The sequence below is a fragment of the Danio rerio genome, chromosome 12, assembly GCF_052040795.2.
Source record: "Danio rerio strain M-AB ecotype USA chromosome 12, GRCz13ab, whole genome shotgun sequence".
NCBI lineage: Eukaryota > Metazoa > Chordata > Actinopteri > Cypriniformes > Danionidae > Danio > Danio rerio.
In genome coordinates, this window is record NC_141032.1 from 5,491,219 (window position 1) to 5,516,187 (window position 24,969).

Here is a 24,969-nt window from a genome sequence, read left to right on the forward strand (position 1 = left end):
TACAGTTCAACATTTACTTATGCCTAATTAAAGTACAAACTCATGCTTGTTAACTTTAGTTAATGCACTGTGAGTTCACGTGAACTAACAATAAACAACTTCATTACCATTAAATAATGTTAGCAAAATACTGTAATAAGTCTAATGTTCATTGTTTGTTTATGTTTGTAAATACATTGAATGACATTAACTAATACAACCTTATTGTAAATGGTTCATTATAATCATTAATTAAAATATTGCATGTACACAATGTATTAATATTTAAATTAAAAAACGAATAATGCAATAATGATGATGACGGTAGGCTAAGAAAATAATTATAGGCATAATCATAATAATAATGATAAGAAGAAGAAGAAGAATCTTCATTTTTTATCAGCCTGCATTATAATAATTGTTATTGTCATTACTCTTTTTTGTATAGCCTATATATTATTACAGTTATAATAATTAAACAACAATAACAGAAATATGACTAACAATAATAAGTAATAGCAATAGTAATAGTGGTATACTAATTATATACCACTAGTATATAATAATAATAATAATAATAATAATAATAATAATGCAGTAGATTATTATTTTAAAAATAACATTCAGATCTTTTTTGGGAACCGTATTATAACATTATGACATTACAATAGGCTATTAATACATGTATATATATATATATATATATATATAGCATGCTGTTTGTTTATTATTCTTTAAGTAATCTCTGGGTGATTTATTAAACTAGTTTATTTGTTTTCTCATTCCTGGTTTTAAAAAAGGGCGTGTTTCTTTACGTGTGAGCGTCAACTTTGACTCTTAGAAAAATGTGGGAAAGGAATTCCCAGCCCGAGAATGTGAAAACGAAAGCTATAGTGACGTCGCAGTGCGGTGACGACACATATGACATTTCATTTCATCATCGAATGTTCATTAATTATAATTTTACATTATTTAGAATCACCACAACAAGCCAATGAAACACTAAGACTGCAAGCTTAATGGTTTTTTTAACATTAAAGTTTTTATAAAAAGCCTACAGCAAATTTTTATATTCGCAATAAGAAGACTATACGGCATGATGCAATGCGAGGCAAAATATGACAGATAATAATAATAGTAATAATAACTCGACTTAATTCTAATGGCAACATTTCACATAGTCTAATCAGAAATATCCCCTGTTAAATTTATGTTTTAATTGATTTTGACTTAGTTTCTTCAATGACTTATCATTTTTATATGTTCCTGTTCTCTGCGATAAGAAAGTTAAAGAAACAGAAGAGGTTTAAGGAGAACTACAAACGCTAAATAAATAAATAAATAACCTAAATCTGCCTGCATAAAGACAGCATTCAGTCTGCCTCTAAGTCTTTCCTTTTAGGATTCAGTTATTTTAACTTATTTAGCCTTTTTAAGCATGCAGAGCTACTTTTGAGGTGAAATATTCCGCCTATTCTCAACTTTACACAAGAATTGCATAATAAACATCATCCCAACAAATTTCTTATGCTTAATTTTTTTTTAATATACCTTTTTAAATAAATTGTTTTCTCTTTAGTTTAATTTACTTACTGCTTTGTAAAACTGCTGGTAGTTGGTTGATATATATATATATATATATATATATATATATATATATATATATATATATATATATATATATATATATCAATATAGCATTTGTGACCGTGTAAAAAATAATTAAAATTTTTACACTGCTGTAAATTTGAGGGTAGCAAACAACCACAACATATCTTTTTTTAGGTTTGCAGTAGTGTTTTTTTTATTGCAATAATAACATTACATTACAACAAATACAGATACAAAACTGAAAGTATGGTACAATCAATAGAAATGTGACTTTTTGAAAAAAGTGGAATGTAAAAAATTTAGAACAAATATAATATATGTAAAACAAAATAAAGAGAACAAGAGAGAGAAGAAGAAAAAAAGAAATAATTAAGGGCACATGACAAAGATAAAACAAATTATTGCAGAATATTAAATAAATCACATATTTTAGAAGTTTAATAGCTTTCTTATTGTGAGAGTCTGTGATGGTACTTAAATAAAGAGCTAGTTCTCGTTTAAAAAAATAAAAAATTAGGCTTAAAATGAGTATATTTAAATTTGTGTATAAAAAACTTTCCAATAAATAAAATGAGGTAATGCAAAAAGTTGAATTAAGGAATTATTTTCCTTTAATGTAAAGCCCCAAAATAACATGTGTATAGCTTAAAGAAAAATCACCACAAACCTTTTGGACAATTAGAGTTTACATCAGACCAAAAAGATTTAACAGTGGGACACTCCCAAAACAAGTGAGCAACAGATTCAGAAGAGGTTTCACAGAAAGAAGAGCAAGAGATGTCAGTGTCATTTTTGACAACCACAACATACCACACGAGTCACGACTGGTTGTTGGAAGGGATACAACCGCGAACGGAAGTTAACGAGAATTATTCGTTAATTAATCTATTAATTGTATTTTATTAACGTCTACCTCTACGCCAACCCTAATCCCAACCTTCACAGTAATGAAAAAATAGTAATTATACCGAGTATTCTACATTTTATTTATTAAATTACCCATTTCACTGTATTTCAGTAGCGTCCAACCAGCCAACCATCACATAGTGTAAAAACAGTAATTATACCGAATATTCTTCATAATACTTGTTAAATTACCTCTTAAATTGCATTTTATGAACGTCTACCCCAACCTCAATCCTCATAATAATGTACAAATATTAATTACTCTTGTACTGTGTCACAAAAATTATGCTATTTTGATGTGAGTATCCGCAGTTGTATCCCGTTTAGACTTTACTCTGTGCTGATGGCTGTCCCCCGTCTCAGTACAATCAATGTTGCGCACGGCTTGCGCAATCGCACAGCTCGTCAACAGGAACACGATGAACCCTGCGTTCATTTCCCATGCTGCACTTCGCGTCAGCTGATCTGCTCACATCTGTACCTCCTTTGCGCTTTTGTTTTTTCCTGGATCAGCAAACGAGTGACAGATATCACACGACTCGAGCTCACGTCGCTTCAGTACGAGGAAAGAAAACACAAGAGGCACGATGAGCGCGTAGGAGTTCAGAGGAACCCACGACGCATCGACGCAGAACAGGCATGGTGAGTGGAGTTCACTGGATTAACGATGTTTGCAATTCCCATTGAGGTAAAGTTGGTTTTATATTCACACAATCGTTCAGTTTTTATCAGCGACAGCTTGTGACACGCTCCCTATATTATTTAACACGCTAACTTGAATATGTTGTCTGAAATAGCATAAGGATGACTTTAAATCAGCATTAACAGTTAAGTTAGCATGGACTCATTGACTTTAGCTCATCTTAATGTTGTACTTTGATATCTATTGGCTGCTAATATGAATTCTCTATTTAGAATTTGCAAATAATACTTTTCTAAAGTTATAAAGGAGAAAGTGTGAATGTGCGAATATAAAACCCACTCTAAGTTATCTAAATCTTCTTTTCTGTCCTAAACGGTTAAAATGGACCTTTATAAGGTTTGTGTTAATGCATTTATGTTTCTGAACTCGTGTTAATGGCAAAAATCACAGTTTAGTCAGTATAACCAATGTTTTTAAATGTATTATGAAAATTGTGAAAGAGTAGCCTTTATTAACTATCTTAAAGCTCAGTAAATATCAGATTATTTGCATTAACACACAGTAAAACCCAACTTTATCAAATAAAATAAGTGTAGTTAGCTCAGAATTTACTGAAAGTTAATTTTGTTTATCTGTAAAGAGTTTTGAACAGTGTTGATGCTAATTAGATAATTCAATATCTCATTACTTCAACTTAAATGGAGTAAGTTCTTAGTACAGATCAGTTTTTTAACGTAAATGGTTTGTTGCAATCAGTTTCCTCAAATGTTTTGAGTTGCCTTAACTTACTGGCCTTTACAGCACTCAGTTGGTTTTAGTTCTCTTCATTTATTGGGTTTTACTGTGCTCTAATGCAGGAGTTCTCAACTGGTTTGGCCATGGGACCCACATTTTTACATGATCATCAAGCCGCGACCCAAATATTTAGGAACTGTAATACAATTTTAGGAATTATACTTAATTTGTATTTCTTTGTTAACATAAACAAGTAGTGACGGATACATCATTAGAAATACACCAAGGCTTACAAATAAACACTATTTTATTGCCGTCATTTAACAAAATGGATCAAATTACAGAAATATTACAAAGTAAAAACAACAAATACTGTTAATAATAAACTCTTAACATACATGTTTTCTGGTTTCTAAAGGTTGTTTTAATTTAGAAGGTTTCATGCTCCTCACTACATGACACTGAGGCTTTAAGTCTTTTTTTGTCGTCAATATATATATATATATATATATATATATATATATATATATATATATATATATATATATCCATGCTATACATATTCAGGGTCGTACTTGCGCTTCAACATATTTGTTGCAATAATTAAATGAAATTTCACATGTTAAACGGTAGGGTTGTTGCGTACGCATTTCAAAATAAAAGTCCGGTATAAGCAAAATAAGTAAAAAATTAAACTTTTGTTGTTTTTTTGACCACACACTTCGCGACCCACTGAAAATGTTCCAACGACCCACTTTTGGGTCCTGACCCACCAGTTGGGGAACACTACTCTAATGGATTAAGTTCACAGTGCTCTATAGGGTTGGATTTTGAGCTTTAATGGTTTGTTACGATCGGTTTCCTCAAACGGTTTGAGTTATCTTAACTTTTTAGGTTTTGCAGTGCAGTTGTCCAAAATAAAATTGCAGGATTCCAAGTGTACTACAAACATTTTTATCTATTTAAAGGTTTAATTCAACCAAAAAAAAATGTACTTGCTTCATTCTCCCTAAACTGGTTTCAAACATTTTACGGTTTATTTTCTGTTGAACACCATCGATAACCACTTACTTAAGGAAAATTCAATATTGTGGAAGTCAATGGGCGCCAACAGTTTCCAAACATTTCTCAAAATATTTTCTATTATGTTCAACATAAGTAGAAATTCAAACAGGGGTGCGTTTCCGAAAACCATTGTTAGCCAACTAAGGTCACAAGTTGTGTCGTTACAAACATAGTTTGTTGATTTGTCGTTTCCCAAATCCATCGTTCCAAATGAACATTCACAAACTTGTATGCTTGTAACTACACCTCTGCAGCTGTAGTTAGAAATATAGTGCCTGGCTGTGTTCTATTCCCAGTTATCCCTCCTATGCCCTATTCATTTACAACATTTAAACTTGTAAATGTTTTTTTAAAGCATTAAAGTCTCTCTTAGGTGTAATAAACTATTTTTACAGTTCAGTTTTAGCGATCTTCATGTTTACAATTGTGCTCCCTTCACTGTGCACTTTGAAAACATTGATGTCATTTTGAACACAGTCGTGTCTCATGACGAAAGCTATAGGTGACCTATTATTAAAAGCTGAATTTACGTTACGTCTCCAAAGCTTATGAAAACAAAAAACATAGCATACGTTAATGCTTTTAATTTATAGTAGGTTATTTATTAAGTATCTGTACTGTATATGACTCGGGCCTGCTGGTTAGAACATTTCTGCAGTGGTTTGCATGTGTCCAATTGTAAAAGTAGACTTTTCAAAAAATAAAAAAATACATAAACAATATCCTGCTTACTAAAAATAATCATCAGCATTATCGTCATCATTAATATCATTATTATTATTATTAAAGTAGGATTTTTTTCTTTTCCCAATAAGTAATAAATATTACATTTCATTTCATAATAAATCGCCTCATTATTTATTTATTTATATGATTTATATATGATATTAGAATATTTGTTAGCTTTTGTAAGTGATTTTATGTTAATTTAGAATATATTTTATAATGCAATGTTCCTAATAATATTAGTAAGGGAAACACAGTATGTGCCATTTGCATATTTTTCAATTATTATGGAAAGCGAGTGCATGTTTTTTACCAAAACTAATATTGCCTTTTTTTAAGTGTGTGTGCGTGTAAAACAATATAACTTGCACAAAAAAATGATGGGGTTCTTCACTAAAGAAGTAGTTATGCCACACCATTTAGAGCATCATTATGGGTGTTTTATGTTATAGTTAACATGGTTCCAACAATGGATCTTCGACAGAGAAACTGGGTTTTGGGAAACACTCGTCACTACATTGTTCGTTTCCCAAATGATGCATTGTACTATGATAGTTCAGCCACGAGTTATGTCGTTTGGGAAACGCACCCTAGTTTAGTGAAAAGTGAAGTGTTGGTAAATGCTGACAGAATTTTCAGTTTTGGAGGAAATTTTCCTTTAAGCACACGTCTTTATCAGTTAAACCACATGTAAATATCATGCATAAAAGGATGCTTAATGAAATGTGAAATGAAAATGTCGACTTGTGCATGTACTTCACTGACTTGTGACTGGAAATCCATCTGAAGAGGAAACTGGCAGGAATGTGTGTATCACTTCCACTATTCGACACATAAACAAAGACTGTCAGTTTGTCATACACACGCTTAATCTTCTGCTTATTGGGTTTTTGTGAGCTTTATTTAAATCTCCTTTGTTATGTAAACATGCAGGGATTTTAGCACCATCCATTTAACAACTTGCTTCGTTAGTATACAGTTAATTCAGCAGGTTTTCATGTATAATTTGACAAAACCACCAGAATAGCATGTCATCCACATGTTTAAAAAGCGTCTCGGCTTATTGATTGTGAAGGGTCGAGACACGTTTTAACAAGTTCAAAAGGTTTGTTAAAGAAAAAGTCAAGTCTGATTAACGGAGCCGTCTAATGAAACAAAGATGGTGAACTGATTTGATTGATGGCCTCATTTACATGTAGACAGTGATCAACAATACTTACAGGCTTCTGATCGGCTTGGAAGATCAAGGTTTGGTTTTGGCCATCGATCAGGCGGAGCTTCTGTTTATATTTACAGATAAAGGTATATTCGTGAACACAACGACTAAATTAATTCTGTTCAGCATATTGTGTCTCTTCAGAAGATGTGACATATTGATATATTTAGTGAAAAGATTTGCAGTGGAGGTACAAAAATCTCTTAGATACTAAAAACATATTGTTTTCTGAAGATGAGTAATGGACTATAAAAATTATATGTGTGTGTGTGTGTTGCCAAAATTACCCAACATTGGGTCAATATGGAGTGTAGTCTTGTTGGTTTGGGAACACATGAGCTTGAGCAAGCGATGTGCAAGCATTTTACGAAGTAATAGACTAACTAAGGTCTCTATTTACTATTTATATGTTAGACAATACAGAATAACGAATATGTAAACACAAATAAATGTTTTAAGAGTAGCCAAACACACATTTGATTGTGTTGCATTTATAGTGTAAATGTTCATAGTAAAAAGCAATCAGACAGCTGAAAAAGACCATAATCTAAAATCCACTGCCTCAAACAAGGGATTCATACTTCCATTCATTGTCTGTGAGTGATTTTTATTAACCAGGGGCCTCATGTATCAACGCTGCGTACGCCAGGTTTCACGCACAGAATCGCTCACGTTTGGATTTTCTAACGATGAAATGAACGTGGGAATGTGCGCAGCTCCACTCCAGCTTTATGGCTGCCGTACGCACATTTTTTGTGCGTGTCTGTTTTATTTCCATTGGCGACTCCTAGAGGCAGTTGTTAAATTGCTCTCTACAAAGTGTCTGAGCCTTGCAATCGCAGCTGTATGAGACGGGTTCATCTAGCAGGTATATAATGTTTCCATACCATGCAGTTGACCAGCTAAACATTAAAGCGCAATTTGCAGCGGTCGCCTGTTTTCCCATTGTAGTGGGAGCGATCTACCGCACGCATTGCTATAAAGGCACCACCTGAAGATGAATTTGCATACGTGAATCAGAAACATTTCCATTCAATAAATGTGCAAATAAAATATGATCCACAAACTTATTAATGATTCCTACTTGTCTTTCTCGTGATAAATAGTAGGCAAAATCTGATATGTAGCGGGGGGAAAAAATAAGAAAGAGTTCATCAGACGCTGGATTCGAACCGAATTCATGCTCGAACGTGTCAAAACATGCTGACATGCGTTTTTCGAGCTGCACCACTGAGACTGTTAAGAGTGCTACAACATTTTACACCTATAAATCACACTATTTCTCTTTTAACTCCACAGTGCGATGTTCAGACCCAACTGTGTCAACCGCATCAGCTAAACTCTCCCACTCTATTTTTTTCTTTTGTTATTTATTCCGGAGAACAAACTTGCAAATAACAGCGTTTTCCTCCGGTCTACCTCCGAAAGCAGCACCTCCAATTCACATTCTGTTCAAAGTTTCTCTTCTTGCTTGCTTTTGCCATTGCTTTTTCGTTGGGTTTTGCCAAAGTAGAGTCATTAGTATATTCATACGGGGGAGGAGGCAGGGAGGGGTTTTGTGCTCGTACATGTTGCGTTCAGTTTCACGTTCATTCAGATGTACAAAAGAATATGGGTGGGATTCGGCATACGCAGTGTTTCATACATCGGAATTTTTTCTGCGTACGCACATTTACAGCTTTGTGCGTACGCAATGTTTTAGTAAGATTTCCACGCAAGTCTTCTTACATGAGGGCCCTGCTGATATTTAAGGTCAAAGACTGAATGAGCGTTAGAAAGATCAGGGCTTTTCTGGAGGAGCAAGCTGTGCAACTTCTTTTCCAGACCCTTCTTCATTTCCAAGCTGGACGATTGCAACACTCTTCTGGCTGGACTTCCATCATGTGTTATCAAGCCTATTTGAAAACACAAAATAGTTGGCATCACATGCGCTTTTGTATTTGTTCATCATGATGTAATGTTTGTTCATTCTGCTGTGCTCGTGTGCAGTGTTGAGTGTGATTGATTAGTTATAAAATAACTTGTCACTGTTATTAAATTACTTATCCGCTGGAAAAGTAAAGGGATTTCTTTTTTCATTTTAAAGTAGTTTAATCATTGTTCTTTATACTTGTATTAAATATTGTACATACTGAATATTCAACAGTTGCCAGAGAAGCAGAGAAATGGTTTCTTGCTATGATCTTGCTTGATCTTGTATTCATCTAAACAGAAGCTTCGCCTGATCGCTGGCCAAAACCCAACCTCACTGGTTCTAGCTTGATCTTCCAAGCAAATCAGAAGGCTGTAAATATATGCTATTGATTCTTGTTATGATTGTTTCATATTTAGCTGAATAATTGCATTTTTAAGAATTAAGTAACAAAAGTTGAACAATTGCACATGCAAGAATCAGTGCGCAATATAGACCCATTAAAACTAAAGATATTAGTTTAACATTTTAAAGTGTTAATGTTTTATTAAACATATAACTAAAAGGTCCTTTGTACAATGATTATAGTTTAATTTCTATTAGCTATACATTTGGATAGCTATGGCTATGAGTTTTAGTATTGAGTACAGAATTGCTTATTGAGTAATTGTTACATTTCAGACAAAGTAATCTGAAAAGCATTTTTAAATACAGTATTAATGACCAATCATGATTTATTGATAACTGAATTATTAAGTAACTTACCTAACACTTTGTGTTACACTGAGTGCTCCCTCTAAAGTGAATTAGAGCATGATGAAATGAGAGGGAAGAGCCTTGATAAAATCTGAACCACAGACTGTAAAACACAAGTGTTCTCCTACGATTTGTCATTGTTAACTGTTTGTGATCAAATCTCTGAAAGCAGATCTTAATATTAAACCCAAGCACAAGCATTTCTTAAACCTTGTGTGCTGTTTTGGATGTTTTCATCCACTCTTTTGAGTTTTAGTTTGACCACAGCTTTCTCTGTGTTTGAGCAAATGTATTTTTTTTGACAAGTATTTTGGGAAAATGCTTTGAAAACTTTTAAAAATTCAACAATATACTCTGGGCAAATTTACTGCCCTTTCATTATGTTCGTGGCAGTTTTTGCCCCATTGACGTCCATTTATAGTGACATTGACATTTGTCATGTGCTTGTGGGAGAGATCTTTAACACTTATCTTGATGTTTCAGAAAATTAGATAAGGAGCTCAACTCTCAGAACACAAAAATCATAGTAGTATTTAGGCACACACACACTATAATCTGCTGATTTACTTTGTAGAACTCCAATTGAAAGTCAGAGTTTTTTTTGCACAGGCCCGGCTAAAGGGTTAATGCTGCCAACTGATTATCAACAGTAAAAATGACAAGTTTACCTGTTCCCAACAGGGAAAACCAGCAAAAACGAATGCATGATTATATGCTGACAGTACTTTGCCATTAAAAATGTCATTATAATAGAAGTCAATGAGGCTTAAACAACCATGAACATAATAATATAGTAGTACATTTGAACAGTACACAAGGGTTAATGTACCTATTGATTGATTTTATGTTTATATTTCATTTTGTGTATGTGTTCTGAGGGAAGATTTTGTCTCTATGTACAAATTTGTGTAAAATACCTGTTTTATTCATCATATCTTGTACTTTGGGTTAAAACAGAAGCACTCTTTTGGCCAAATCAAGCAAAAGTTATAGATTTTGAAACTTCTGAAATTTGGAAGTAATGTGGGAATGTTACAGTCTTTAGACACTGCATGAATTGCAAAATGTTGCAACTCTCCTGATTTCCTCTATTTGGATTTGTCTGGCTGTTTTGCAGTGTGTGAAGTGGAAATAATCACAGCTAGAGGAGCCATGCTGGCCACCCAAACACCTGAGAGCGGCCCAGACGCTAAAGATGTTAAACAGGTTTGTTACTTCCTCATCTTTTTCGTTTCGATTTGGGAATGTTACATGGTCATTGATGGCAACTCTTGAAAGCTTGCTGAGCAGGTTCTAGCTAAAGCTCAGTTCACTTGCGGGAAGCTTAATCTGTTCAAGGAAACTTTATTAAGTTTAAATTGAAGTTGGGTGTCATTTAATGAAAGATAAAGCTTATTAGAGGTACACCAAAATTATTAAACCTCCTGTGATTTTTTTTTTTTTTCTTCTCATTCAAATATTTCCCAAATGATGTTTAACGGAGCAAGGAATTTTTCACAGTATTTCCTATAATATTTTTTCTTCTGGAGAAAGTCTTATTTGGTTTATTTCCTCTAGTTTTTCATTTCTTAAAAACATTTTTAGGTCAACATTTTGTCTTAATATTTTCTTACAGAACAAACCATCATTATACAATGATTTGCCTAAATAACTCAGTTAAGCCTTTAAATGTCACTTTAAGCAAAGAAAATAAAGAAAATAAATTATTAGAAAATATTATAACTATTATAAAATTATTAAAACTATTATGTTTATTAATGTTTAGAAAAAAAAAACTTTCTGTTTAACATGGATTGGTGCAAAAAAAAATTTCAGGAGCTAATAATTCTGACTTCAACTGCATATCGTAATAACGAACATTGATATATGACCTTCAGAATGCTGTGTGTTCTATATTAATTATATTTTCATACAAATTGTATATTTAAGCTTTTAAAGAGTGCTTTTAGAGAATATTCTCGTTGTATTTGCAGTGGTGTTCATAACAGCGCCTCATGATTGGAGACTGGGTTATCTTAAGATTTCAAACATTAATATTTTGACATTTATCAGGCCTATTCATTCATTCATTTATTCATTTATTTTATTTTCGGCTGATTCTCTATTAATCTGGGGTCGCCACAGCGGAATGAACCGCCAAATTATCTAGTATATGTTTCACGCAACGAATGCCCTTCCATTGCTGGAAAACACCATACAAACTCATTCACACTCCTACACTACGCACAACTTTGTCTACCCAATTCACTTGTACCGCATGTCTTTGGACTTGTGGAGGAAACCCACACCAACACAGAGAGAACATGCAAACTCCACACAGAAATGCCAACTGACCCAGCCGAGGCTCGAACCAGCCACCTTCTTGCTGTGAGGCGACAGCACTACCCACTGTGCTGCCAATCAGGCTTATGAATCAAGCTGAAATATTGATTGAATATACTGCGACCTTTTATATGTACATAAACTCAGAATAAAAACTACAAAAGCTTTTATTAATCTTATCGTGTATGAGTGTTAATGAGAGTGTATGGGTGTTTCCCAGTACTGGGTTGCAGCTGGAAGGGCATCCGCTTTGTAAAACATATGCTGGATAAGTTGGCGGTTCATTCTGCTGTGGCAATTCCTCATGAATAAAGGGACTAAGCCTTAGGAAATGGAATGAATGAACATTTGTTTACTCTGAAGATGCATATACAATAAAACAATACGCCTGTGTTGTTATAACTGGTAATCTTTTTTGCAGCTTAGATCAACATTGTGATACTACATATACCATTATAAAAGTTTTAACTGGTTGCAACAAGACGTTGTGAGACCAACAGAAGCCTGTAAGGAATTTGACGCTGTTACTTTTATGCAAATGAGTTGAAAAGATAGCTCAGTTTGCATGTTGTCTTGAAGCTGTCAGACCACACATACAGAATGGAAACCAGACAACTTTTGCATTCATTTGAGAAGTTCCGCACAAGAGATATGCTTTTCTCTCTGGCTATTTCCTCTTTATATGTTTAAGACCTGCTGTTATCAGCAATCCTGTAATACTTTATATTAATTTTTATTTTTTTTACAGAACTAAAGCAAGACAAAGGCTATGTGAATGAAACTCTTCAGGTTCAGTAAAAAACTGACGCAGTTTTAATTTACTAGAACTTCTATGTCAAGCTGCATTGCTGCATTTACACTACAAGGATACTTAATGCAGTGATTCAGTATTTGGACACATCTGATTTTTTTTTTAATTCACTTTCGTTAACATTATTAGATGATCAGCTTTATAGTTTTTGGACATCAACTTTCGCTTTCTATCCGCTGTGGTTAGTGGTTTTTCCAAAGTCACCAGTCACTCAGCGTTTTAACTGGCCTCAATTTTGTTGATGGAAATTTCTTGTTGAGTTAATAAAGGTACAACAATTCCTCAGTCGAGTCGTTTTGATCTTTGATTATCAGCTGCAATGTACAGACCCAATATACTTTTACACATGCGTCGTCTGCTGCGAAAGTTTACTGCATAATTACATACATCCTTACAACATTTCATCCTCAAAAAAGAAGATAAAAGCAGCAAAATAAGCCATTCATTCATTCATTCATTCATTCATTTTCTTGTCGGCTTAGTCCCTTTATTAATCCGGGGTCGCCACAGCGGAATGAACTGCCAACTTATCCAGAAAGTTTTACGCAGCGGATGGCCTTCCAGCCACAAGCCATCTCCGGGAAACATCCACACACACACACTCATACACTACAGACGATTTAGCCTACCCAATTCACCTGTAAAGCATGTGTTTAGACTGTGGGGGAAACCGGAGCACCCGGAGGAAACCCACGCGAAAGCAGGGAGAACATGCAAACTCCACACATAAACGCAAAATAAACCAATAGTTAATAAATAATTTAGGTTTTTAGAGTATAAACTCTCAATTCATAGGTTACCCTTTTATTATTATCCTTATTTATTATTTTATCCTTTATTCATTTATTTATTTTTACTTTATTTATTTTTAATTCAGGCTTACAAATAAATATTATTTTTATCTGATAAATCAGTTTGTTATTTTAAATAAATCTTAAATCATTTGCTATTTTTTCACATTTAGTATTTTTAATTTATTTTTAGATTATTTGTTTAAGCTTACAATAGTGTTGTGTGATGTCGACCAATTTGGCATCGTACGATATCTAATGTGAAACATTGCGATGGACGATGGCATCATCGTCATAGGCGGTGGTAAATCAATTATTTATGAATAATTAATTAATTCAAAACATATTAATTAATTGTAGCCAACCGTTTCAACTACCTGACCCGCAAGGTGTTTGTTTTTCCCATAACCAAATCATAAATAAATAAAGATTAAAGTTACACACAAATTACCAACTGTCAATCTTTTTTTCCGCAGGACTCTGACATGAATAAGCAGAGTGATCTGTCGTTACAATGGCATCAACAAATTTGGTTGGTAAAAAAGGTGCACAACCAGGGTTTAATTTGTGCCAGAACAAGCCGGGTCTGGCACCTGTGAAATCTGATTAGGCACCTCATTTAACCGGTCCCGCTTCTCACACACTCCGCGTGATTTTCGGCTGTGACAATCCCCCCTGGTTTTCACTTTCATTCGTGACAAAACCTGCCACCATGCCCCCACCCCTCGCTCTTCCCCTTCGTCCGTGACACCACCCCTCCCCACTCTTCACTTTCATCCATGACACAACCCTACACCATGTCCCCGCCCACCTCCACAGGCTTTACTTTCAAACAATCCGTTACCTCTCCCTGCTCTGGTAACATGCCGCATCTGTAAGCCCGATCTGTTCCGGGAACTCAATGTATAAATTAAGCACTGTGCACAACCAACAGGAATCAACCAACGGCATTTTCGCTAAAATTACCAAGTACAAGCGTGAAGGCGAAGGATTAAAGCATTGTACTGACGCTGTGACACGTTACCTGATAGATTCAAAAGACAGAAGAGTCGTTAGAGACCAGTTTAATTAAATAACACGTTTAACAACTATAGTGAGACGCCATCCAGCAGTACATTCTTGATAAACTGTCCAACGTGCACTGCTCTCTGGGGTTTTGTGCTCAAAGCACCCGCTGACTGCTGGAGCTCAGATGTGTGCATATGCTGCAGCATGCTTGTTTGTGTGTGTGTGGTGACGTGATGTGCGTTCTCAGTGGTACAGTGTGGACGGAGATCTTTTCAGAAATGCTTGGTGAATCGCCAATGTGGACAGGAATAATTTTTGTTCTAAAATGCCATTTATAAAGTTATTTAATCTGAAAACTCAAGGTGAGAGTGATCATTTCAGTTCTAACTTTAAGGTTTAAAGATCATATATTATGTGTATTCTGAACTGAACTGAAAAGTGAACGCTCTTCTGTGCATTTTGTGCCTCTTATACATGCACAACTAGATCTAATCAGGGTCAGAGTTTCCTCATTCGTCAAAGATTTTGTGCTTATCATGATCAACCCTTAAACACACGCTCAGTGGTTTGGTTTGTAGTCGTCTTGGGCTCATTTCATCATGACTGCTGGGTTTTACATGTCATTTGACTTATTCAAAAGGTTGCCATGCTGAATTTCTAGCGCTCTGATTTGTCAGTGCTTTGGCTCATATGCACTAGTCAGTCAGCTGACGTCAGGTGACAGTCTGTCTGTAGGTATTGCTCACATTCACATGGCATGTCCGTTCTGCACTCTTGTTTCAGGTCCTCAAGAGGCGGCACAAAGCCTTCTCCACTGCTTCTGTAAACTTGTTTTTGTTGTATTTTTGTAGATTCAGTCTGCTGACCTAAATGTCATGATCATACAACTATCCGATAGCCAGTCTTAAATTACACTCCTATAAGCTTTGGTTTTAAATAAAGTGGAATGAAATTTTGTGTCTCAAAGGATTATAGTGTTACATATATAAACATTAATAAAACCAACACTAAATGTAAAAGCAATCGTAAACCTATACATAGATAACATTCTGTAATGTAAGGATACATATAGTTAACACATAATCTAAGGCAGACTGTACAAGTAGTTTATGTGATACAGTACAATATTGTGCAAGATATTGAACTAAAGAGGTATTTAAGGTTAAATTATTGATTTTGACTTGGTTGAAATGGAGTCAGCTTGCTGTATCATTGAATCAATAACTATCGACTATCCTAGTATTTCCACTAGGGATGGGTGATGTGGACTTCATAATACATCAATGTGTTTTCTGGTAAATGCACCGTGTGCTTTACACAAAGCTATAGTCTGCTTGTGTCCAATGAAATGCCATTTGAATTATTAATAATGTTAGCAAAGGGGAATTCCATTGTTTCAGCTGTTTACATTCATTTCATGACATTAGTATAAACCTATTTAGTGGAAAAGGAGTATTGTTTCTATTTTTGTTTGCTAAATAGTGTTGTGTAATGTAATATCAGTTTCATTCATACTGGACACTAGAGGGCGCACTTGCACAAAAACTTCACATAGGCATTACAAAGGTAAAGATGTCGAATTTCCCTGTAGTCCAAAGGAATTTATCTGTTCAGTGTAGTGCTGATCTCTGAGTGCTGATCTCAAAAGCCTAATGCTGTGTTCACACCAGAAGCGGAACGCACGGATAAATTGCGCTATTTGCGTGTAAATAGCCGCGTGAACATTTGAGTTTACTCGCTTTGTACGTGCGTCAAACCCCGCTTCATTCGCGTGTCAAATTCACTTCAGAACAGACACGGATTCGCGTGATGGGCAGGGTTTCTGTCTGCCCGAAGACTCTAGCTTCATAGCTAAAAGGCTAACAAGGATTTTATGAAGAAAATAACAGTGTTTATGTGCTTTATGAAGACTGAAAAACAGCGTCGATACGTTTAGGGTCGTGTCTGAGTCCACTACATTCTTTCAGAGGTGCATCCAGCTCTGTGAGCTCATAAACTCCTCCAGAAACTTAACCTGGCTGACAGAGGCTTTCAGCGGTGCATCTGACTGAGCCAAGCCGAGTTTGATGAACTGTTGTCGGTGAAGGCTGGAGGATTTCCCTCGGAAGACCGACAACAGGTTCTACGTCACAATCACGCCCCCACAAGAGCAAGCTTCTGATTGGTTAACGCGGCGCGAATGTACGCTAAAGTTCAGATTTTCGAATTCGAGAGATTCGCGCGAAATGCTCGTTAACGCTCAATTCGCCCCGCGCCATTTGCGTCATTCGCGCCGCGTATCGCGCCGCAGTTTGTCTATTCGCGCGCTTGCATTGACTTAAGATGTAAATCACTCACGCTTGATGCGCCTGCCGTGTCTGGCGTGACTGCAGCATAAGGTATTTCCAGACTTGTGTACCCTGCACTATCCCTTTATGTCAACTCTAAGGGCGCACTCATATTAGGATACAGTTGCCTTGAACTGTGCCAAAGCGCGATTGTCCCCCATCCCCTCTTCCACTCGGCCAGCACTCACATTTTGTTTTTACATACTGGGCCTGAGCACGCTTACATCATCGATGATGCGACTGTTCAGTTTAACATGAAGAGAAGCGCTCTCACTCAGCACAGTGGAGATTGCTTTAGTTATATCGTTTTGTATTATTTTGACTTGTTTGAGATCGAGTGACACGTAGTCAAACACGAACAGATCAGCCGCTTTTGACACTCAAATTATCATAAAAGTCCTCGGGCTGCAGGTATTAGGAGGTTTCCTGAAGGTGTAGCTGATATGCAGCGAGGGGTTTGCATCTTTAATAAACTACGAGTTTGCGTTCATTGAACAGTAAGAATGAATAATACATTTATATGAAACAGTCCCCTAAAAGTGACGTCGCATCTCAGTTGCGTTTTGCACTTATACTACAAGCCAAACCCAACCCAAGTGAACTGCGCTCTGGCACACCTCTTCCAACTGGGCCAGGGCCGGCCAACTGAACCATTGGTGCACTCGCACTATGCTATCCGAACCATGCCCAGGCACGTTTGCCCGTTCGTTTGTGAAGTGTGAGTGCTCTGAATCGGTCTCAGGTGGTGTTCAAACGACTAAAACTATATAACTAAAACTTCACTGTGCTGAGCGAGAGCGCTGTTATACTGAACAGCGCATCATTGATGACGTAAGCGTGCTCAGGCTCGGATGCAATGTGAGTGCAGGACTACAGGGGAGACGGGAGGTGCTTGCTTCAGCGCGGTTCAAGGCAACTGTACATAGTGTACCACGTACACTTTTGGACTGCCCTATTTTTAGTGTTCTCAGACACTGATGTTTATCTAAAAAGACTTTAAAGCATGGGTTTCAAACTTGATTCCTGAAAGGCCGCAGCTCTGCATAGTTTAGCTCCAAACACCTCCAACTCACACCTGCTTAATAGTCTCTAGTAGTTCTGAACACCTTGATTGTTTGGATCAGCTGTGTTTGATTAGGGTTGGAGCAAAACTGTGCAGAGCTGCAGCCCTCCAGGAATCGAGTATGAGGCCTATGCTTTAAAGGAAATATTTTAAAATGTGAATCCTGAATGTGAACGTTTTTGACAGTTTTTTTTTATGGCAGTTGATATTTTTTTATATCTATATTTTTTATTATAGAAAAGTGACATTTATAAAAGGTTGTAAATTTGATCTGGTTTTGCAATGAAATGTCCATAGAAGCTGATACGGCAAAAAATTCAAAAATCTCTCTCTCTCTCTCTCTCTGTACCCTGCAGTGGATCAAGGGCAAGATCGCACATACATTAAAAGCCCTGCAGAAGCGCTACATCACCACAGACACGGCGGTCACCAGTGAGGATCTAGAAGCAAACCTGCTGTGCTGTGCTTTGGAGGCGGTTTTCATCCATGGAATCAAGAGTAAGTTCATCCGATCTGATGGAGGTCAAGTGCGCAAAGGAGGATCTCGAGGAGCGCTGCCTCAGCCAGTCTTCTGGGCTCTGTTGAAGACTGTCACCCACAGGTGGGCCAGAGACGAGACTATGAATCAGTTTCAATAGTGTGCATGATAAGAAAGTTTGCACTGGTTATTGGACATATTGTGCAATTCTTAGTGTGCTTCACACTTTGGCTGCGCAATATATCGTTTCGGCATCAATGTGTGTGTCCACAATAGTCACATTGCAGAATACGCAATGTTGATTTGGGATTACAGTTGATCAACAATTGAGAAGACATGAGATTTGTGAAGTCATTGCAAAGTATAACCATAACAGACTGAAACTTTAACTTTCTGTAGCTTCGTTGAAGAATTTTACTGAATTATTAAGATAATGAAGACTTTACACTTTTATTTTACATTTAAATATTCATGGTCTGTACCTGAATACTGTTTGACTCTCCGGAAAACCTTAAAGCACTGTTTATTTTTGCTCTTTTGTAATTATTCTTGCTTGCAATTTGTTTATTATTTTTACAGATGATTCACACCCTTACAAATTCTCCCCAACCAATCTAAATCAATGATTTAACCTCCGCCCCCTTATTCATATCGCAATATATATCACAAAAACTCTAAATATTGTGTAATGAAGGCCAGCTAATGACAGATGCCGTGGTCAACCGACACCAATGCTTCACTGGTTTGATCTCGATCTTGGAGAAGGTTGGGTGCTGTAGGACCTATAGGGGTTGCATTGATGCCGTGATCCTGATGGGAGTGAGGCTTATGGCGAGTTCAGACTGCATGATTTTATCCCCAATTTGGACTCGCCAATAGGTTTTGAGAAATACCAACAAATACCTGAAATTACAAGCAAATCGGTGCTCATTCACATGAGTGACAATCACACAATGTGAACTATCAATGACGCAAACTGAGAAAATCGAAGATGGTCGCAGACACCCATGAGATATTTGGCATGCTAAATATCTGGGGCTGTCAGTGGTTCAAATCATGCCGTGTAAAATGTGTTCTGGTTGAAAATAAACAAGAAATGCTAATTGTTCGTTACTAGTCAGGTGAGCAAAATAAGTGCATTTTCTAAAGCAAAAGATAAAATAACGAAAGATATATTACATGACCTCGCATTGTTTCCATGTTACTTCTAGTGTTTGTTTGGTTGTGAGACATAGTCTGGACAAGCAATGCAATGTGTTCGTGCAATGTGAAACCCCTTGTCCCCGATCCATTCTACAGTGTAAACACAGCACCAACAGAAAGCTAACCCAGATAGTCATGCAGTGTGACAACATCTGTGACTAGACTACTTTGAAAATCATGCAGTCCGAATTCGGCATTAGGGGCGTGAGTCTAACAGAGGCCAGCTAGTCAACTGCTATACAGGTAAACTCCTTTACTCCTCTGACCTCCAAAAGGTGCTCTAGTGTTAGCCTCCTTATAAGAGTAGCCGACTCCCGTGAGAAGAGTCACCGGTTCGATCCCAACTTGGTTTGGGGGTGTAGGACTGGTCGAGGTTACAATTGCAATATCAGATTTTTTAAATATCGTGCAGGGGAGTGGGCTTGACAAACCACCAATACACATAGACCGTAGGAATCTACGTCTTGGTGAGTTGCATTTGGCCATGTTTGTATTGAAATGCAGGAGTGCACAATGTAAACCGAGACCAATCACAACAGACAAAAGCGACCATTTTATAGTAATATCATTAGAAAAAACATCTTACAAACACTCAGAAGGAAATGCACTAACACTTAGTGGGTTAGTATAATTTAGTATAAAGTAAATAGATTCATTCATAAGCCTAATGGATTATAATATACTGCCACTCGTTCTGAAATCGTTCCTACACTTTTTTTTTTTTGTGCTTCCGAATAATTTTAACCTCAAAAGTCTTTCCAGATGATCAACATGTCACCAGTTTGGAAACAGAGAGGCATGCCCGGGAGACTCTGTGAGGGTTTTGACAAGCCTGTAGGATTAGTTTAATCATGTGCTTTAGTAATTTGCTCCAAAGGCTATGGGCAAGAGTCAAGTGACACTCATTCGCTCGGTTCTCTAAGGCCCTTGACTCACGTTTTCAGTGCAGTTCAGCTTAATAAGGCCAGTTTTATGCTTCTTACTGAGCGTTGAGTCAATGAGGAAGTCCGTTGATAATGACACAGTTTCATATTTATACTTCAGTTTAGTGTGGGGAATGTGTGGCAGTATGATGCACATCACAATGCAAACCTTTACATCTATAAAATCTCAATGTAAGTGCGGTTCATTTGGCCTCCTAAAAGCAATTTTCACTTTAGATAAACTTTTGGGTCACTAAACCATAAACACATTTTATCATAATTTTACATTTTTAGAAACCATTTTCACAGAAACGTCCCAAAACTACAATAAAGATTACCTCAGCTGTTGATTGTGCTTTTAGTATGTTTCTTGCACTATTTTACAGTGTTAAATGCTATCAGTGTGAGTTTCAACACCACATATGTGACATTTATTGGCATACTGAAAGCAGAAGCAGATAGTTTACCACAGATCTTAACAAAATAACTAGCAAAAGGTTTGAAAGTAAAAGTCAGAACCGTGTTTTAGAGGTTTTTACAGTTTAAGGTTAAAGAGGTTCAATAAGGTTTTGTATTTTGTATATTTCATTGGGAGTGCAGTGCAATCCTCTGTGCTTCTGAAGGGCCTTATATAAATGTTTCTGTTGTGTCTCCATGTTTGGTGCAGACAGCTATATTGCTTGTCACTGGAATCCTGTCACATTGAGTGTGAAAATATCTGGATTTTCTCTCTTTTGATCATTTTTTTTTTTTTAATATTATTTAATAATTTATTTTTCAACAGAACAACAGTGGTACTGGTATCTCGTAACAACAAGTACAGCAGTTCTTTGTTAGACATTCTAACAAATGCATACAAAGGCTTCAAAGCAAAGACAAAAATAAAAGAAGATTATAAAACAAATTTAGAAAGACCTAGAGCTCTATTTTGACGATCCATGCGCAAAGTCCACAGCGCATGGCGCAAAGCATTAAGGGCCTGTCCGAATGCACTTTTGCTATTTTAAAGACAGGAAAACATGCTTTGTGCTATGGCGCATGGTCTAACAGGGTTGAGCTTATTCTCTTAATGAGTTATGGGTGTGTTTTGGGAATAAACAGAAATATATTAGCCTACATAATTAATTTAGTTTGTTAAGCTCAAAGATTTGTTTCAAAACTATTTCTAAATTCAGTTTCAATTTCCAGCAAACGAATAAATGAACAATAATAACAAAGTGTGCTCAAAAAAACTGAGTTATTTCCAGATACACATGCTGTGCCCCATATAGTCTAAAACCTGACAGGTGGGCAAATCTGAGCTTATTTTTAATAAAAGCTGGTCTTTTGAACGGTCTATTCTAGTTCCTCAAAATAGCAACGCACCAGCAATGCACCTTAACACACCTCCTTTTTTAGACTAGAACGCCTATAGGTGCACATATGAGTGCAAATGCATTTGCTATTTAAACAGCGTGGTGCAATTGTGTTGATTGCCTGACTACACATATTGACTGAAGGTATCTGTGCAGTTGATTAATAATAATATACATTTTTTTAGCCAAGTATATACTAAAATGTAATACTCATTCTTTCTCATGACCAAGACACTGTTCCAATGTACAATTCAGAAGGTATACCTTTGGAAACAAAGCAAAAGTCTTTCCAATTATTTTTTGAATCATTTTTGTGAATTTCTTTCCAGTACTTTTTGATTTTGTCACAATCCGAAAATAGATGCATCACTGTGCCAGTGTCTAACTTACATTTGAAACATAGCTGGGAACAATTGGTAAATATTTTATGGAGGAGAACTACAATTTTGTTCATGAACCGAAATTGAAGTACTTTTGGGATAGATATTTGAGCAGGCAGATCCACTCGTCATAACTAAAAATAGACCTCAAATTCTATTCCCATATCAAAGGTTGAATGACCAGTATTAGACAGCAATGTATATAATTCAGAGGTCTTTTTTTAAGCATGCATGAAGAAAAAAACTGTTTTTGTATTTCAATAAAATCAAATTGTATATTACCTTCTTTTAACTGTAACTAAAAAGTGTCAAATTTGTAGGAATTTATAAAAATCTTTACTGGGAATACTTTAATTCCTGTCTTAACTCATTGAATAGGCGACCCAATTCCAACACTCCTCTTGATCTCCAAGTCAAAAGGCCAATAAATAAGCATAATAGCTTTATAGGAACACAACTTATTTGGGATGAATACATTTTTTTTTAACATCCTTCCACACCAAAAGAGTATTTGTTCTCACTGTTGATCTAAATCTGTTAACTAACATTTACTAATGAGACTTTATTCTAAAGTGTTTCCTATATTACCTTAGAATTATTTAGCAGTTTGTTTTAGTTTACTCTGAACATGTATACAACAAAGGAATGCACTAAGTACACTAAGGCCCCGTTTACACTAGTACGCTTTAGTTTTAGTTGCCTCGTGTTACCGTACGCTCACGCCGAAAGCAGTGAGAGCGTCAAAGTAGCCGGAAGTCATTCATTTTCAATGAGAGCCGGCGGCGAGGAGCAGCGCGGCACGTCTTCTCCGGCGTGGGCATTAAGTAGAGTTAAAATCAAGTCAACTTTATGGTAATGAGCTATGACGCGGTTCGGCGGCAAGCAATCAGAAAGAAGACGTCCACCGCTTAATGGGAGTTCAGAGAACACAGACCTGTGAACTTTGGTTCTGACAACAGTTGTTCCCAAGGGTTTGATGATTGCAGTCGCCGGATTTACAAATATTTACAATGTTTTCTTACAGAAACATGCATTAAATAACTTAATGGTGAGTTACTGATGTTCATTAAAAAAGCTTAAAGCGGGAATCTCACGCGATGTGACAGTACAAAACAGTAATTCTGCTTCAGGATATTTCAGACATATGGACACATATTGGATAAAAAGAGCAAAGCTACATCATTCGCAACTTGATCTTCCATTGTTATATGAGTTTGATAAGAAGTGTGCAACATTTCCACGCTAGAAACATGTTTTATGCAGGAATGTAACTGATATGCTGCAACGGCTCCTTTAAATACGAGATTAATGTAGCTAGTTTTGACGCTCTCGCCGTCGGAGCTGAAGGCAGACAGCGTTGTCGCCAGGGCGGCCAGAGCGACCTTGGATGCTCTCGCCGCTTTCGGTGTGAACGTACGGTTACAGTTATGACATAGGTAACAAGCAGGAAATCATCATGGGCCAATGACATGACCACATTAAAATGGTCTATATCAGTGGTTCTCAAACTGTGGTACGTGTACCACTAGTGGTGCGTAGGCTTCCTTCTAGTGGTACACGGAAGAATGAAATATGTCATGTACATGCTACACACATTTCAAAATTTATCAAAAATGATTTATATAATATGCCATATGACATATAGCCTATGTTTCTAAGGTAATCTGCCACGTTTTTTTTTTAACTGTGCAGAGTTGTAGCTGCTTTCCTGGGCCTACTACGCTAATGTATTTCAATACTGCTCATTTTGATGGTACTTGGAGAGACAATTTTTTTCTGAGGTGGTACTTGATGAAAAAAGTTTGAGAACCACTGCTCTATACCATGATAAACACTTTAGCAATTAAATGCAACAAGAAAATTTGGTTCCATCATAAGCCTATCAACTCTCTTTCTCCTCTAGGGATGTAGTTCAAGAACTGGAACGTCTAAGCTTCATTAACTCTGATGTGGGCCGCTGCAGAGCATGGGTCCGGCTGGCGCTGAACGACGGGCTTCTGGAGTGTTACCTGACCTCGCTGCTTCGTGAAAACTCCAAAATGAGCACCTACTATCAGCCCGGGGCTCTTCTGCTGGACCCGGAGGACCGAGAGGTGCTTCTCACCCTCCTGCAGGGCTTGGCTTCACTGACCTTCCAGCTTTCCTACAAATCTGCTGTGCTCAATGAATGGACCAACACGCCGCTGGTCCTTGCAGGTCTTTGCCCTCCAACTCCTGCCGACGAGCAGCATCTTGGTCCCAAACGCAAGGAGTCCTGGGATACGGTGTCCCAGTCATCCGGCGGCTCTGGAGGCTCGGATTGGACTCCCGAATCGCTCCAGAGGGAGACGAGGAGAGATCAGATTGATGGCTGTGATCCCAGCACTCCGCTGACCTCCTCAAACCTAAGTCTGGACACCGTGTCGGGGTCTTCGCATCTGTCCTCCAGCCTGAGCTCTGACAGTCTGCTGCAAGGCCAGGAGCTCAGGAGCCCAGAGAAGGAGCGCTGGAGCTGCGACTCCGAGATCAACCACAATGAACAGCAGAAGATCACGGCTACAGAGTGAGTAGAAGATAAAGGCACAGATTTACCTTCTTTTAGAGTTAAACAAAGAATCCCACACAATATCAATGCTTGCTCGAATATTTATTAAATGTAATGTTTCAGTTTTAACCTAATTTTTTATAGCAGAATAAAGCCCAGAAGGCTTATTGGCAGCCCGATGCAAAAGCAGAGCACTGATGTATAAAAGAGGGCTTTATTCTGTGAAAACATGCTT

The 24,969-nt window shown here is 36.8% G+C and overlaps 1 protein-coding gene across 5 annotated transcripts in view; it reads left to right on the forward strand.

The window, feature by feature from the left end:
* Window positions 1-3,023: 3,023 nt before the first annotated feature.
* plekhm1 (pleckstrin homology and RUN domain containing M1) overlaps window positions 3,024-24,969 on the forward strand; it is a 42,522-nt gene continuing 20,576 nt past the window's right edge. For 2 of the 5 annotated variants that reach the window (XR_015503528.1, XM_087275206.1), the window contains exons 1-4: window positions 3,054-3,184; window positions 10,667-10,755; window positions 18,228-18,472; window positions 24,114-24,752. Coding sequence is in view for 3 of the 5 variants with exons in the window: in XM_087275206.1 (XP_087131332.1) it covers window positions 10,702-10,755; window positions 18,228-18,472; window positions 24,114-24,752 (938 nt within the window). In the remaining 2 variants the exon portion in view is untranslated. Of the gene's footprint in view, window positions 3,185-10,666; window positions 10,756-18,227; window positions 18,473-24,113; window positions 24,753-24,969 lie in introns of all 5 variants that reach the window. The other 3 variants (NM_001327851.2, XR_015503527.1, NM_001327852.2) reach the window with 3 other exon arrangements.